Genomic DNA, 17,266 nt, shown 5'->3' with positions numbered 1-17,266 from the left:
TGACCATCGCTGACGTGGTGAGAGCTTTCCCCGACGACCTAGTGCAGAAAATGCGAATCATCCGACGCCAGTAAAAATAAGAAACGCAGTCTCTTTAAAACCCAGTTCTAAATTAAACACTATCGAGGTCGATTACAAACGTCCTCCATTATGAAAGGACAATAAACGTAGGACACTACCTAAAAGGCAAGCTCAGTAATTTTCAAGCGAGTCTCTTTAAACCAAATACAATAGCAATTCGTATCTTATCAGAAAAAGTTTCCGTAAAATTAAATTTAACAAAACGTGACAACTTTAAAAAGTTATTTCTTTTGAAAACTTACCGCTGTCAAATTAGCACATGCACATCCCAGAGCACAGGGAAAAATATAAAACTTTGTTCCACAAAAAACACTAGCACAAGTTTCGTAACGCACTCCCGAAAAAAACAAAAGGAAAACAATAAATTCTAAATTTAAAACGATGCCCGTCTGTGGCCGGCGCGAGAGCTCAGTCGCGACTGCGACTCGATGGTCGCCGGCGTTTCTAATTTTATCGTTGCTAGTAATACGAGATAAAACAGTTCTTTATTGAGAGCCTTTTTTATTCCACATCAGAAAATGTCTGGAGTTATATATGATACGCTAGGACAAATAACTTCAGACCACCCAACATTAGAGCATTAAAAATTTAATTGAATGTCCAACTGATTGGTCACGACAGTATACTTTGAATAATAAAATAAAACTAAATTAGTTGCATGATTTAATAATGTTTATTCCTCATTTATAATATGGGAACCCTCCGGTTGAGTCAATACCTAATTGAGACTAAATATAGCATCATTCAAACGGCAATAATCATTTAAATTGGAGTTAATTACATACCTGTGTATGCGTAATACTCAGCCAATATGTTCAATGCTTGTAAGTGGGTAATATAGGAGCCGGCTAGGCAAAGTAATAACTTAATTTGGTCTAATAAAATCAAGTTCTGTTTATAAGTCGAGTCGAGATGGTTTAGCGATTAGGTATTTAATAACTGATTAAAATATATGTATACTTATACACTTATTTATTGACAGATTCACTGAGCCTTTATCATCTCCCAGAGGAATGAAAGTTTGATTGGGAAGTTTATAAAAACATTAGTAGATTGTAGAGGTCTTAGTAGAGGTAAGTAATTAAAAAAAACCTACTACCTATTAGACATTGTTAATCGTGGAACCGTTATTTACTTAATTAGGATTTTTTTTTCGTTAATCAACTGATAAGCATAATATAATCTAGTATACCTACTAGATTGACACTTATATGCTTAGGCAGTTTTTTTATGGTTTATGACCCATATATTATAGTAGTGAGTCCAGTCTGTGTGGTCTCAACCTTTGAGTAAAGGTTACCTCAGGATGTTTGTCCTGGAAAATTAGGTTCTGTGGATGCGTCAGCACCTCTGTAAACAAGGACGCTCGGATACGACATATATGTGTCTCTGTGACCTCTCCTAAAGTTACAAACCCAAGTTAACTTCCTATCGTATCCGTTAAATATGAGTCACTAATCACAATAGGCCTCGCAACTGAGCGGACGAAATTTTACGTTTGTATATTATATTACTTACAAATTGCGCGTGGTTATAACGGCGATAGTTACCTACACAAAGTATTTATTTGAAGTAATGAGGTCTTTATTTGCATCTTACCTATGCGAAATGTTACTTGACCTTACACCAATGAATAATCACACTAGTATAAACGTTCCTATTCCTACTACGAGTAAAGTGCATAACAATATTAACAATGACTCCACGGCATTCTATGTTCTATAGGCGACAATGGTCTGGATCCCTAATTATATTAATTATTTGTGATAATGACCATAATGACAGTGTTTCGTATATCTCTGTCAGTATAATTAGTCAAATAAGGAAACTACCATTAACCCTTAAATGCAGTCTGTAGCTTTCAAACCTACATAAGAAAAAAAAACAATTATTAAAATTAAAAGTTAATGTAACATCATCATCTTCTTCCTCGCGTTGTCCCGGCATTTTGCCACGGCTCATGGGAGCCTGGGGTCCGCTTGGCAACTAATCCCAGTAATTGGCGTGGGCACTAGTTTTTACGGAAGCGACTGCCATCTGACCTTCCAACGCAGAGGGTAAACTAGGCCCGTATTGGGATTAGTCCGGTTTCCTCACGATGTTTTCCTTCACCGAAAAGCGACTGGTAAATATCAAATTATATTTCGTACATAAGTTCCGAAAAACTCATTGGTACGAGCCGGGGTTCGAACCTCCGGATTGCAAGTTAATGTAACAAATATATTTAAGTAATTATTTAGTCGTACTTGTGTCTTATCATCAAGTCTTTTGTAGAATTTTGTTTGGACCGGCGTCCTAAAATAGCGCTTCGCTGTGTGGCAAGGTGAACCGTCGTCGGGTGTGTCTCCGACACTACACTACACACGGCGGCGATAGATGGCAAAAAGATGGACATGTAGGTATACACGTTACAGTCTTCTTGTTACGCATAAAGTTAACGAAGTGTGAACCGTCGAGGGCTTTCCGACAACGCACGGCGTTGATTAATCGCATGACAAGCCATCTAAACTAAACTAAAGCTAGCCCTATTGCGCGATTGCAGACACGTTGCGGCGTTCTTAGTGCAGGTGCAGGCTCAATGCCTGTGGAACTTGGAAGGCCACTAAATACTATAAGTTGTTAATTAAGTAACCAAGTTGGCGCACTCGACATTGGCACCTTTCGGTGATAGGTATATTTGACAGCTGGCCAAAGCTAACTTTGCTGGTCCAATTCATCAATTTAATCATACATGTACGGGATGGGAGAGTCTTAAACAATCAATTTGCCAATTGCCATCACTTCACCATTTCTTCACCATATTCCGATAAAACGATCAGTTGGGCGGTTCTATGATAAATAAATATGCATTATTGATAGGTAGGTATCTCTTTAAAAGATCTAATGTACAAAGTCAATCACAATTATTCTTGTTTGTATGTCTGTCAGCCCGTCTGTGTGTCACAATGATTAGTCACTCGGCCTTCTAGTAAAAGATAACTCAACATTGCCTAGGCCGAATTAATTATACCCACATAAAACTGCGCACGCGCGGTTCCGTCGGTCGGTGCAGTTGCAATTCGCGAACCCATGTGGGCATATCCCACTATTTCGTTAAAATTATGAGATCAAATGACAGTCATACGGCCGTAATATTTTTCATGTATAAAAACCAACGTGCCACATGTAAAAATAAATTTTAATCGAGGTTTAAATGTTTGTTTTGTCCCTACTTACCCCATTTTATTACGGTACGCGAACGGTAAAGCATGCAGTTATCAATGTTTTTGGAAGTTTGCTATAAATATTTAACTGTGTGTGTGAAATTTTCACCCTAACCCCCTTGCTGTAAAACAAGCTTGTGTCCAGCACTGGTGGTGGTTTATTTACAGATATTTTAATGAAATATAGTTTTCCCTTTTAAACTGACCGGACTTGGACCGGACGCTAAAGCGGCCGATAAATATAGGTACAACCATGTTTGCATGTCTCGTAATGAGGTAGAATGTAGATCGTAAACTTTTTATGTGGTCTGCCATGTCGCCTATTACATGGCGACAGTGCCTTAAATAGTGCCTTAAATATTCAATTTAGTAATCAAATCCTTGACTTGGTTGACTAAAAGGTACCGAACTGTGGGTGGGGCACAGTGCTGTTAGTAGAACCGTTGGCCACTAGTTCAGAAAGGTACTTGAGTGGATAGAGTAGTTACTTTCTTAGTTACGTAGCTCATGCAGTGACGGCTAATTAATACGAACCGCACTCCGCACCATATATTACCAAACAATAATCATTCCCTAAATTAAAGAACGCTACGTGAATGACTAATTTCACTGATTAAATACATATAGAACCCCAAAATAAGGCTATATCGATCAAACATTTACAGAATGCCCGTTTAAAATCACGAGATATTAGGTTTGAACCGTATTCAGCTTTAGGATCACAGTTAAGGAATATCCAGTATCTTTACTTAGCTAAGTGCGTGTACCTAGAGAGGCTAGTCAGACGCTGCACCGACACGACATGGCAAGGGACAGAGTGTGAAATCGACACCATAAATAATTAACGTAAAATTCGTATGAAAATTGAAAATATGACGAGTGACACTTCAACACTTTATTAATGCAAAGTCTGTACAAAATTAGCTTAGACGGACTCATATGAATAATTGAATAGTTGCATCTTGCATCTGATTTGCGTAATGACTGAGTCACGTGGTTTGATTTGTTTACATTGGAATAGCTATACCTAATTACCTACCTATCGGCTCGGCCACGACATTGCGCGGCTCGCGACGGCGGCAACTATAGGTTGGAGCGAGACACAGCGATCGGACCTTTCATTCCCACATATGGTTGCCGCCGTCGCCGACACCAGTCGCGCAATATCGTGGCCGAGCCGTATAGGATAAAAGAGTTGAGTGTTTTTCGGTCCCATTCCCAGTCATCATCTTCCTCGCGTTGTCCCGGCATTTTGCCACGGCTCATGGGAGCCTGGGGTCCGCTTGGCAACTAATCCCAGTAATTGGCGTGGGCACTAGTTTTACGAAAGCGACTGCCATCTGACCTTCCAACCCAGAGGGTAAACTAGGCCCGTATTGGGATTAGTCCGGTTTCCTCACGATGTTTTCCTTCACCGAAAAGCGACTGGTTAATATCAAATGATATTTCGTACATAAGTTCCGAAAAACTCATTGGTACGAGCCGGGGTTCGAACCCGCGACCTCCGGATTGCAAGTCGCACGTCTTAAGAGCAATGATACTTAAGAGGAAAGTAGGTAAGTATTTAAGGATTAAGAGCAGAAAAAGTTTCTCCAAGGATGTTTTGCAATAATACTTACATTCTACACCAGTTTCGCATTTCGTTTTGTAAATACCTATTTTATTCGATTATTGTAATATGTTAAGTTTAAATAGTTTAAGTAGTAAGTAATAACTTCTATGAAAATATTTTAATTTGTGTTTTATACACTACTATTAAGTAGAGTAGACACACTATTATTAAGTTATTAGTAATAACTTAAGAAGTACCTAGGTATTATAAGATTTACAAGTGAGCAAGCACCTGTTGATCGCGCACTGCGCGACCATCTGAACCTAGCCTAAAAGTTGCTTTGACCATCGCTGACGTGGTGAGAGCTTTCCCCGACGACCTAGTGCAGAAAATGCGAATCATCCGACGCCAGTAAAAATAAGAAACGCAGTCTCTTTAAAACCCAGTTCTAAATTAAACACTATCGAGGTCGATTACAAACGTCCTCCATTATGAAAGGACAATAAACGTAGGACACTACCTAAAAGGCAAGCTCAGTAATTTTCAAGCGAGTCTCTTTAAACCAAATACAATAGCAATTCGTATCTTATCAGAAAAAGTTTCCGTAAAATTAAATTTAACAAAACGTGACAACTTTAAAAAGTTATTTCTTTTGAAAACTTACCGCTGTCAAATTAGCACATGCACATCCCAGAGCACAGGGAAAAATATAAAACTTTGTTCCACAAAAAACACTAGCACAAGTTTCGTAACGCACTCCCGAAAAAAACAAAAGGAAAACAATAAATTCTAAATTTAAAACGATGCCCGTCTGTGGCCGGCGCGAGAGCTCAGTCGCGACTGCGACTCGATGGTCGCCGGCGTTTCTAATTTTATCGTTGCTAGTAATACGAGATAAAACAGTTCTTTATTGAGAGCCTTTTTTATTCCACATCAGAAAATGTCTGGAGTTATATATGATACGCTAGGACAAATAACTTCAGACCACCCAACATTAGAGCATTAAAAATTTAATTGAATGTCCAACTGATTGGTCACGACAGTATACTTTGAATAATAAAATAAAACTAAATTAGTTGCATGATTTAATAATGTTTATTCCTCATTTATAATATGGGAACCCTCCGGTTGAGTCAATACCTAATTGAGACTAAATATAGCATCATTCAAACGGCAATAATCATTTAAATTGGAGTTAATTACATACCTGTGTATGCGTAATACTCAGCCAATATGTTCAATGCTTGTAAGTGGGTAATATAGGAGCCGGCTAGGCAAAGTAATAACTTAATTTGGTCTAATAAAATCAAGTTCTGTTTATAAGTCGAGTCGAGATGGTTTAGCGATTAGGTATTTAATAACTGATTAAAATATATGTATACTTATACACTTATTTATTGACAGATTCACTGAGCCTTTATCATCTCCCAGAGGAATGAAAGTTTGATTGGGAAGTTTATAAAAACATTAGTAGATTGTAGAGGTCTTAGTAGAGGTAAGTAATTAAAAAAAACCTACTACCTATTAGACATTGTTAATCGTGGAACCGTTATTTACTTAATTAGGATTTTTTTTTCGTTAATCAACTGATAAGCATAATATAATCTAGTATACCTACTAGATTGACACTTATATGCTTAGGCAGTTTTTTTATGGTTTATGACCCATATATTATAGTAGTGAGTCCAGTCTGTGTGGTCTCAACCTTTGAGTAAAGGTTACCTCAGGATGTTTGTCCTGGAAAATTAGGTTCTGTGGATGCGTCAGCACCTCTGTAAACAAGGACGCTCGGATACGACATATATGTGTCTCTGTGACCTCTCCTAAAGTTACAAACCCAAGTTAACTTCCTATCGTATCCGTTAAATATGAGTCACTAATCACAATAGGCCTCGCAACTGAGCGGACGAAATTTTACGTTTGTATATTATATTACTTACAAATTGCGCGTGGTTATAACGGCGATAGTTACCTACACAAAGTATTTATTTGAAGTAATGAGGTCTTTATTTGCATCTTACCTATGCGAAATGTTACTTGACCTTACACCAATGAATAATCACACTAGTATAAACGTTCCTATTCCTACTACGAGTAAAGTGCATAACAATATTAACAATGACTCCACGGCATTCTATGTTCTATAGGCGACAATGGTCTGGATCCCTAATTATATTAATTATTTGTGATAATGACCATAATGACAGTGTTTCGTATATCTCTGTCAGTATAATTAGTCAAATAAGGAAACTACCATTAACCCTTAAATGCAGTCTGTAGCTTTCAAACCTACATAAGAAAAAAAAACAATTATTAAAATTAAAAGTTAATGTAACATCATCATCTTCTTCCTCGCGTTGTCCCGGCATTTTGCCACGGCTCATGGGAGCCTGGGGTCCGCTTGGCAACTAATCCCAGTAATTGGCGTGGGCACTAGTTTTTACGGAAGCGACTGCCATCTGACCTTCCAACGCAGAGGGTAAACTAGGCCCGTATTGGGATTAGTCCGGTTTCCTCACGATGTTTTCCTTCACCGAAAAGCGACTGGTAAATATCAAATTATATTTCGTACATAAGTTCCGAAAAACTCATTGGTACGAGCCGGGGTTCGAACCTCCGGATTGCAAGTTAATGTAACAAATATATTTAAGTAATTATTTAGTCGTACTTGTGTCTTATCATCAAGTCTTTTGTAGAATTTTGTTTGGACCGGCGTCCTAAAATAGCGCTTCGCTGTGTGGCAAGGTGAACCGTCGTCGGGTGTGTCTCCGACACTACACTACACACGGCGGCGATAGATGGCAAAAAGATGGACATGTAGGTATACACGTTACAGTCTTCTTGTTACGCATAAAGTTAACGAAGTGTGAACCGTCGAGGGCTTTCCGACAACGCACGGCGTTGATTAATCGCATGACAAGCCATCTAAACTAAACTAAAGCTAGCCCTATTGCGCGATTGCAGACACGTTGCGGCGTTCTTAGTGCAGGTGCAGGCTCAATGCCTGTGGAACTTGGAAGGCCACTAAATACTATAAGTTGTTAATTAAGTAACCAAGTTGGCGCACTCGACATTGGCACCTTTCGGTGATAGGTATATTTGACAGCTGGCCAAAGCTAACTTTGCTGGTCCAATTCATCAATTTAATCATACATGTACGGGATGGGAGAGTCTTAAACAATCAATTTGCCAATTGCCATCACTTCACCATTTCTTCACCATATTCCGATAAAACGATCAGTTGGGCGGTTCTATGATAAATAAATATGCATTATTGATAGGTAGGTATCTCTTTAAAAGATCTAATGTACAAAGTCAATCACAATTATTCTTGTTTGTATGTCTGTCAGCCCGTCTGTGTGTCACAATGATTAGTCACTCGGCCTTCTAGTAAAAGATAACTCAACATTGCCTAGGCCGAATTAATTATACCCACATAAAACTGCGCACGCGCGGTTCCGTCGGTCGGTGCAGTTGCAATTCGCGAACCCATGTGGGCATATCCCACTATTTCGTTAAAATTATGAGATCAAATGACAGTCATACGGCCGTAATATTTTTCATGTATAAAAACCAACGTGCCACATGTAAAAATAAATTTTAATCGAGGTTTAAATGTTTGTTTTGTCCCTACTTACCCCATTTTATTACGGTACGCGAACGGTAAAGCATGCAGTTATCAATGTTTTTGGAAGTTTGCTATAAATATTTAACTGTGTGTGTGAAATTTTCACCCTAACCCCCTTGCTGTAAAACAAGCTTGTGTCCAGCACTGGTGGTGGTTTATTTACAGATATTTTAATGAAATATAGTTTTCCCTTTTAAACTGACCGGACTTGGACCGGACGCTAAAGCGGCCGATAAATATAGGTACAACCATGTTTGCATGTCTCGTAATGAGGTAGAATGTAGATCGTAAACTTTTTATGTGGTCTGCCATGTCGCCTATTACATGGCGACAGTGCCTTAAATAGTGCCTTAAATATTCAATTTAGTAATCAAATCCTTGACTTGGTTGACTAAAAGGTACCGAACTGTGGGTGGGGCACAGTGCTGTTAGTAGAACCGTTGGCCACTAGTTCAGAAAGGTACTTGAGTGGATAGAGTAGTTACTTTCTTAGTTACGTAGCTCATGCAGTGACGGCTAATTAATACGAACCGCACTCCGCACCATATATTACCAAACAATAATCATTCCCTAAATTAAAGAACGCTACGTGAATGACTAATTTCACTGATTAAATACATATAGAACCCCAAAATAAGGCTATATCGATCAAACATTTACAGAATGCCCGTTTAAAATCACGAGATATTAGGTTTGAACCGTATTCAGCTTTAGGATCACAGTTAAGGAATATCCAGTATCTTTACTTAGCTAAGTGCGTGTACCTAGAGAGGCTAGTCAGACGCTGCACCGACACGACATGGCAAGGGACAGAGTGTGAAATCGACACCATAAATAATTAACGTAAAATTCGTATGAAAATTGAAAATATGACGAGTGACACTTCAACACTTTATTAATGCAAAGTCTGTACAAAATTAGCTTAGACGGACTCATATGAATAATTGAATAGTTGCATCTTGCATCTGATTTGCGTAATGACTGAGTCACGTGGTTTGATTTGTTTACATTGGAATAGCTATACCTAATTACCTACCTATCGGCTCGGCCACGACATTGCGCGGCTCGCGACGGCGGCAACTATAGGTTGGAGCGAGACACAGCGATCGGACCTTTCATTCCCACATATGGTTGCCGCCGTCGCCGACACCAGTCGCGCAATATCGTGGCCGAGCCGTATAGGATAAAAGAGTTGAGTGTTTTTCGGTCCCATTCCCAGTCATCATCTTCCTCGCGTTGTCCCGGCATTTTGCCACGGCTCATGGGAGCCTGGGGTCCGCTTGGCAACTAATCCCAGTAATTGGCGTGGGCACTAGTTTTACGAAAGCGACTGCCATCTGACCTTCCAACCCAGAGGGTAAACTAGGCCCGTATTGGGATTAGTCCGGTTTCCTCACGATGTTTTCCTTCACCGAAAAGCGACTGGTTAATATCAAATGATATTTCGTACATAAGTTCCGAAAAACTCATTGGTACGAGCCGGGGTTCGAACCCGCGACCTCCGGATTGCAAGTCGCACGCTCTTACCGCTAGGCCACCAGCGCTTCCAGCGGTCCCATTCCCAGTATTGAAGGAAATTTCTTGTAGACATTTACCTAGTATGAAGTCAAAGTGCTGCATAAGACCTGGGCTGTGCTAAAAGCCTAGAAGCTGACTCATAAGGAGCAAAAACCAGCACAGCCGACCGTTAGTTAACGTACGTGTTTGGTCGTGCCTAATGACTCACGGAGCTTGCTAAATAAAAGAAATCTGCTTGTAGGTAAGTAAACATACAAATGTATTGCTTACATGAAACAGGCAAGAATTGTGACAAATATTGTAATTCTGTAGCAAAGTTTGAAGCATCAGTCTAACCTTTTTAAAAATAGTTAGCTAGGTACTCCTTGTACCAAAAAGTTTCCAGGGGGTTAACAATTTTTAATAAGAGAGGAAAGCAGATTTTATCCTTTGCCAATATAAAGCTAACGGAAAACTCGGAAACTAACTTTACTACTGACCCTATTATGATACGGTTTATTAAAATAGGTAGTTATGTATTACTGAATCGCGATTAGAAAGGGATTGAGATAGCTGTCAATCCATATTGATTTTGACGTAAGTGTATGGAAATCTGTTATTTCTAATCCCTTTCTGATCGCGGCATGATAATATATAGGTACCATAGAGGTACTTACCTAAGTGTGGCCTGAGTGGACGCGTTTGCGTTTGTTTAACATGCACGCCACACGCCCCGCCCCGCTGCAAGCCCAACTCGAGCGTCCACTCAGGCCTTACACTAATGTACAGAACAATGTTGTTAAACACATACACTTATTTTTATATCCCTACAACGGCGTTGCCAAGAAATGCAAGTAGCTATAATTAGCCCATTGTTTTTAATTTTGCCCGCGTTTGATGGAACGTTAATTAATGTCCGCACCGTGCCAAAAGCGGGCAGTCGCTTCCCAAACCTTCGGGGGAACGAGCAACACGCCTAAATTAGTCACTATTTATTTACCAGTCAGGGGTATACGAGTATTACCTACTATTATCATTCATTACTTCGTAGTTATGTAGTACGTTTGTAGTACAGATGTAGTGCATAATTATATTCCATCGTATTTTCACGGAAACGTACGAACGTGCCTTGCTATTTCAGTCAATATCGGTACAAAATGTAGGTACTGAGGTTGACTGAAGTAGCAGGGCAAATACGAACGTTTCAGAGAAAATACTACGAATAAATGATTATGATTACGATGGAAAACAGTTATGCACTACATCTGTATATTCAATATGACAAGATTGTTTCCCAGATACGCAGGTTAAACTTACAACCCGTCTTATCAAGTCGGAGGGAGGCGACGATGTTAGTGACTTCGTTAGCCACGCTCTGTGATGGTTATATACCATTTAGCGCAACTTGCACCATCCCACTAACCCGGGGTTAATCGGTTAAAACCCAGTGTCAAATTGTACTAGTACCTAACCATGGTAACTCCATGTTTAACCGGTGAACCCCGGGTTAGTAAATGGTGCAAGTGGCCCTTAGGGTTCTATCTAAATTGGACATTCTATAGCGAAGATTATTCCATAATAACCGATTTAAAATGGCATAACAATCGCGTAGCGTGATGGTAAGTAGGTACCTAAAATCATTACCCGATACTTGGAGGATATAATCAAACGGAGACGCCATGTCTGTAATTTTCTGTACAAAACAGTCTGCCGATTTTTGCGGGGGAGGGGAACGTCAACTGTATGCGTAACGTAAAAATAGCCATGTCAGATAAACGTCAGTCCATACATTGTGTATGACCGTTGGCCGCATATTTTCGACAGAGGGGAAAGCCTGTTAATGGCTACTCCGTTTAGTTGTATCCTCCAAGACCCGATACGATGGACACTTCGTACTTCTTCGTACCTATCCCTTCGTTTCAAAATAAGGTTTGTTTACATTTTTTCAATTTGTGTGGTAACGCGTAAACCGTAGCGTAGATTGGAACTTCCGAGGTGTGGAGGGTGTGGACGAGTGTTGACAACCAGTTGTCATAGCAACCGCGTGTAAACTGATAAACTACGTCAAATTATTTCGCACATCGCCTGCTTGCTATTATTTTGTTTGGCTATAAAGCGATTTTGAAGGCAGGTCAGTTTGCATGTAGATTTTCTAGCTAATACATAGGTAGTAATTAAAGATAGAGGGAGAGTAGGCCCGAGTAGTCTTAAGTAGAACGCAGTGGGTATACAGTATGTATAGTTTGCTAGTATTTTAGGGCATGGTTACGCTAAAGCTACGCTGGTCTCCCTAACATTGGAGAGCAATTACTCGTATTTAATTTTGGGAATATGTAACCTATCTAACGTTTTTTTCTCTCTTTCAAATAGGTACTAAAATGGATTTGAATCTAATGGATAAGCTGCGATTGCTAAAAATTGACACGGATTTACGGCCTCAGATAAAAATGAAGCCCATGAGTCGCTACTACTTCGTCACCTCCACCAACCCTGGGGAACAGTTCTTCGTGTTCGTGTCGACCGCTGCTTGGCTCATCAGGAAGGCTGGGAAGGTGTTCGACCAACCACAGGAAGAAGACGACCCCAACTCCACCATAGCCAACATCATCGAAGTTTTACGAGAAAAACAAATAACGGTAGATTTCTCTTCACACAAACTCAAACAGGGCTTCGGAGACGAGGTCTCCTACATACTTAACATATTAGCTGATGAGGCAATGAAAAAAGAAAACTTCGTCTGGCAGAAACCAGTTATAAACTTAACTGACACTGAAGAAACTATTGACGACATAGATCAAGTGGAAGACGAAACAGAAATAACGTTAGACAAGGTCGAAGAAGAAATGGCGATATATTCCGAAGAATCTGAAGGCGAATTTGGAAGTGAAGACGAAAAAGAGTCTAGTAACGTGGCGGATAAGGTTCACGATTGGGAAGCGTGGAAACTGGAGCTAGAGAGAGTTGCTCCGGCATTAAGATTGAAAATAACCGCTGACGGAAGGGATTGGAGGGCGCGACATGCGCAAATGAAAACTTATAGGGATGAACTATTTGATAGATTTAAAACTACCGGTGCACAGCTCAATAAACTCCATGGCAACATAAGTTCGGCTATGGATAAAGTTGCAGCTAGAGAGAATATCTTGAATGAACAATTCGAGCCCTTGGTTAAAGAATATGGCGCGCTTCTTGATGAACTGAGTAAAGTGACTAATGAATATAAAGAAGTAAGCGTAGGCGTCACAGAGAGGCAAGAAATGCTGAATGAACTGACAGCTAAAGTGGAGAATATCAAGCAAAGAACAGAATCTAAGGGATCGTCGATGAACGATAACTCTCCTTTGGTTAGCGCAAAGAAAGCTGTCGCGAATTTAAAGAAGGATATACAAGAGTTGGATTTCCAGATTATTGTTCTGCTTTGGTTGTTGACTACCAAGGAAAATCCTAATAGCAACAATTTACTAGGAAATGTGGAGTCTAGAATGGTGACCAATGAAGTATACTGAAAGGGTATAGCCGGGTAAGCATGGCCAAACTGCCCTTAGCGAAAAAAATAATTTCCTTTTACTTTATTTATTATTTTATTTTAGTTATTTATTACACAAAAGTTACAACTTTTTTGTTAAGGACAAAGCTCCACAAAACTACATTTGTTTGACTGTGGAGTCGCATTATTCTATACTTAAATAAATTTATGTTATAAGTAATAGGATACTGGATTATTAACCTATATATAAGTAGTGCTTTCACCAAATATTAAGCCTCAAATGCTTCAGATTTAAAAAAAAAATGCAAAAAAAGAAAAATCATTTTTATTTTATTACAGCCAAAGTACTAATCCGATTTCTTTGTAATTTGGGTATGTTGTATATACAATTAAGGTCGCTTTCTGAAAAAAAATATATTGAATTATCTCTAAAAATAATAGTAAAAAATTGAGATGAAAATTTTCGGAAAAATAAAAAAAATACATGCGAGATAGCGACAGTTATCAAATTTACATATTTCATGTAGAATTTAATAATGTTTAACATATATTTTTTTCAAAAATTAAAATCGGGATTAACAGTGTGAAAAACTCGAATTTGTAACATCCCATAATACTCTCTCTTCATACAAGCAAAGCTAAGTAGTCATAAACGAATGAAGTATATTGTGAACGCAGTCTTTACGAATTTGAATTTAGAATGTGACGTATTTTATTCATCAAAGGAACAGACATTTTTCAATCGTTAACGCTCTGTATAAAATTCGTGCCTATTTTCCTGTTCCCGCGCTGTTCCCGTTCCTGTTCCTGTTTTTAGGGTTCCGTACCCAAAGGGTAAAAACGGAACCCTATTACTAAGACTCCGCTGTCCGTCCGTCCGTCTGTCACCAGGCTGTATTTCACGAACCGTGATAGCTAGACAGTTAAAATTTTCACAGATGATGTATTTTTGTTGCCGCTATAACAATAAATACTAAAAACAGAATAAAATAAAGATTTAAGTGGGGCTCGTGATTGTGTGAAAAACGTGATTTTTGACCGAAGTTAAGCAACGTCGGGCGCGGTCAGTACTTGGATGGGTGACCGTTTTTTTGCTTGTTTTGCTCTATTTTTTGTTGATGGTGCGGAACCCTCCGTGCGCGAGTCCGACTCGCACTTGGCCGGTTTTTTTTTAAATCTCTGAATGCCGTTCGCCCTAGCCGCATACAGCCACGGAATTTAAGGTCCGCGCTCAGCAAAATAAGTCGCGTTCTAAATTCAAATTGCGTTGGGAATATAACTTTCTAGTATAACGTACAAGTTATTTTGTATGAAGAGAAGGTATTATGGGATGTTACAAATTCGAGTTTTTCACACTGTTAATCCCGATTTTAATTTTTGAAAAAAATATATGTTAAACATTATTAAATTCTACATGAAATATGTAAATTTGATAACTGTCGCTATCTCGCATGTATTTTTTTTATTTTTCTGAAAATTTTCATCGCAAATTTTTACTATTATTTTAAGAGATAATTCAATATAATTTTTTTCAGAAAGCGACCTTAATTGTATATACAACATACCCAAATTACAAAGAAATCGGATTAGTACTTTGGCTGTAACAAAATAAAAATGATTTTTCTTTTTTTGCATTTTTTTTTTAAATCTGAAGCATTTGAGGCTTAATATTTGGTGAAAGCACTACTTATATATAGGTTAATAATCCAGTAAAAGGAAATTGTTTTTTTCGCTAAGGGCAGTTTGGCCATGCTTACCCGGCTATACCCTTTATTTGATACATAAATAAAAGGTAAATTTGGCATCCTGATGGAAGCCCAGGACAAGATTTTGAAATTAATTAAAAATACATGATTATATACATTGCATTTATTATGTATTATAAAACTTATACTTATATACCTACTAAAACAACGATAAAAAAATGACATAATACAATAGTTTTACGTTATAAAATACTCTTTCGCATTTGTTTTAGAGATTTCATTTCGAGATCGAGAATTTGATCACTCAATCATGATCTTCGTAATAATTCTTGAAATGAAGCATCTATTTATACTGTATACTTACTGTAACCTGTAACTTATATCTACTTAGGTATTTGGTGTTACGCTTTCATAAAATTAATCACTTTTGTATAGCTGTAATTTGCGATAAAAATAAGTAAAATAACATCTTGTAAAAAGAATATTACTCATTAAATCTTATTATGTATCGTAACAATCTCTCTTATAATATCAATATGTACCTAATTTAACATTTCAAAGTACTTCTTTGGAATAACTAGTTATAAAAATATAATCGGTATCGGTATGTACAATTGTCATGGTATTTCATTAATTCATATGGGGAATGTCGCCTTTAACAAAAAAATATAACTGATAGGCATCCAGAAGTAGCTGGAGACAACTGACAGTAATTAAAAAAATAAAAATTGTTGTCTGCCTCTTTATCGCTCTTGCATATTCGAGTGACAGAGAGACAGATCCGATGTAAAGTTTATTTTTGAGGTCTGACTTCTTTCAGGCATCAGCCCTTACTGCGTAAGGTAAAATTTTTTGCTAATAATTTTTAGTGTTAGTAACATAAAGCCTACTGCTGATAACTAGGTATATAAAGGTAAACATGAGCTTTTTTCCATCTAGACATTTGTTTCACAGCCTGGGGTTATCAATTTTTTTTCAATTATCATAATTATAACCATAGTGCTTCTTAAAGTTAAGATTTAACGCTTCAATCTAGCTAAATTTAACATTTTACATATTGCACGATCTTGAATTGTTGTCTTGTTATTGTTGTTATATTTAAATGGATGATAAAGAAATATAGCGCGTTTCTTGTAGTAATTTGCGCTTACATTTGCGTTGATTTTTTCTGTCACAATTGACTACATAGTTCAAATTTTATACAATAACCTCTTGTAAAGCAGATAGATTTATCCCTCACTAGCAAGTGCGGAGGGACTTATGTTTTATTTATACCAGATATATAAGCTTGTCATCAAGTCCAACAGGTCATCCAGAGCATCACTAACGAACGCTACTCTTATGCTTTTTAATAAATCTGCATAACCGAGCGTTGTATTTCAGTTTGGTCTTCGAAAACTTCATTTTTATAAGTATCAAAAAAGTAGCGTTCATAAGCGCTCTGGTGGACTCCTATAGTCAGACTCCATGGCCCTCAGTTTGACAAATTAGTCCTTGCCGAAATATAGCATACTGTTTTCGAGCGTCACGTTGTACTTAATAGGTACCTACCGTAAGTGCGGGTGGGACAAATTTCTTATATCAGACATAAACTTGTCATCAAGTCCAACAGCTCCACTAGAGCATCACTAACGAACGCTACTCTTATCCTCTAGCTGCTCACACATCAAAACTTTAGCTATATGATTTGTCAAAATATAATGATTTCTGAACAATTAAAAAAAAAAAAGATTCAAAATAGAATCGACCTTGTACTGGGTGGCTAGAGGTTAAGATTTTTCATTAAAAAATCTTTAATAACCTAGCATTGTTTTTCGGTTGGTTGGTCTTCGAAACAGAAGTATCAAAAGAGTAGCGTTCGTAAGCGCTCTGGTGGACCCCTTTAGTCTTCCTCGGCCCTCAGTTTGACAGGCTCCTTGCCGAAGTATAGCATACTTTCTACGAGTGTTACGTTGTATTGATATAATACCTACCGTAAGTGAGTGCGGGTGGGACTAATTTCTTATATCAGACATTAACTTGTCATCAAGTCCAACAGGTTCACCAGAGCATCATTAACGAACGCTACTTTGACAATAACAAAAAATACACAATCTGCCTGGGGCCTATACC

General features: G+C 38.2%; 2 protein-coding genes and 1 long non-coding RNA gene across 3 annotated transcripts in view; 2 read left to right on the top strand and 1 right to left on the bottom strand.

The window, feature by feature from the left end:
- The window catches only part of LOC134654562 (probable serine/threonine-protein kinase fhkE), a 52,113-nt gene extending 51,409 nt beyond the window's left edge, over positions 1 to 704 (bottom strand). Inside the window, exon 1 of the mRNA XM_063510024.1 lies at positions 324 to 704. The gene's annotated coding sequence lies outside the window, so the exon portion shown is untranslated. The remainder of the gene's footprint in view (positions 1 to 323) is intronic.
- The window catches only part of LOC134654603 (uncharacterized), an 82,550-nt gene that overhangs the window by 35,574 nt on the left and 29,710 nt on the right, over positions 1 to 17,266 (top strand). The window lies entirely within an intron of this gene.
- LOC134654865 (intraflagellar transport protein 57 homolog) lies at positions 12,075 to 13,467 on the top strand. The gene is made up of 2 exons (XM_063510327.1): positions 12,075 to 12,096; positions 12,332 to 13,467. Exon 2 carries the CDS (start codon positions 12,340 to 12,342, stop codon positions 13,465 to 13,467), a length of 1,128 nt encoding a protein of 375 aa, XP_063366397.1. The 5' UTR covers positions 12,075 to 12,096; positions 12,332 to 12,339.

This window comes from Cydia amplana, chromosome 15 (genome assembly GCF_948474715.1).
Source record: "Cydia amplana chromosome 15, ilCydAmpl1.1, whole genome shotgun sequence".
NCBI lineage: Eukaryota > Metazoa > Arthropoda > Insecta > Lepidoptera > Tortricidae > Cydia > Cydia amplana.
This window is presented reverse-complemented; position numbering and strand designations above follow the sequence as displayed.

What these genes read in the sequence shown, in the direction of transcription:
- LOC134654865 (XM_063510327.1), top strand. Translation starts at nt 12,340, where the DNA reads ATGGATTTGAATCTAATGGATAAGCTGCGATTGCTAAAAATTGACACG.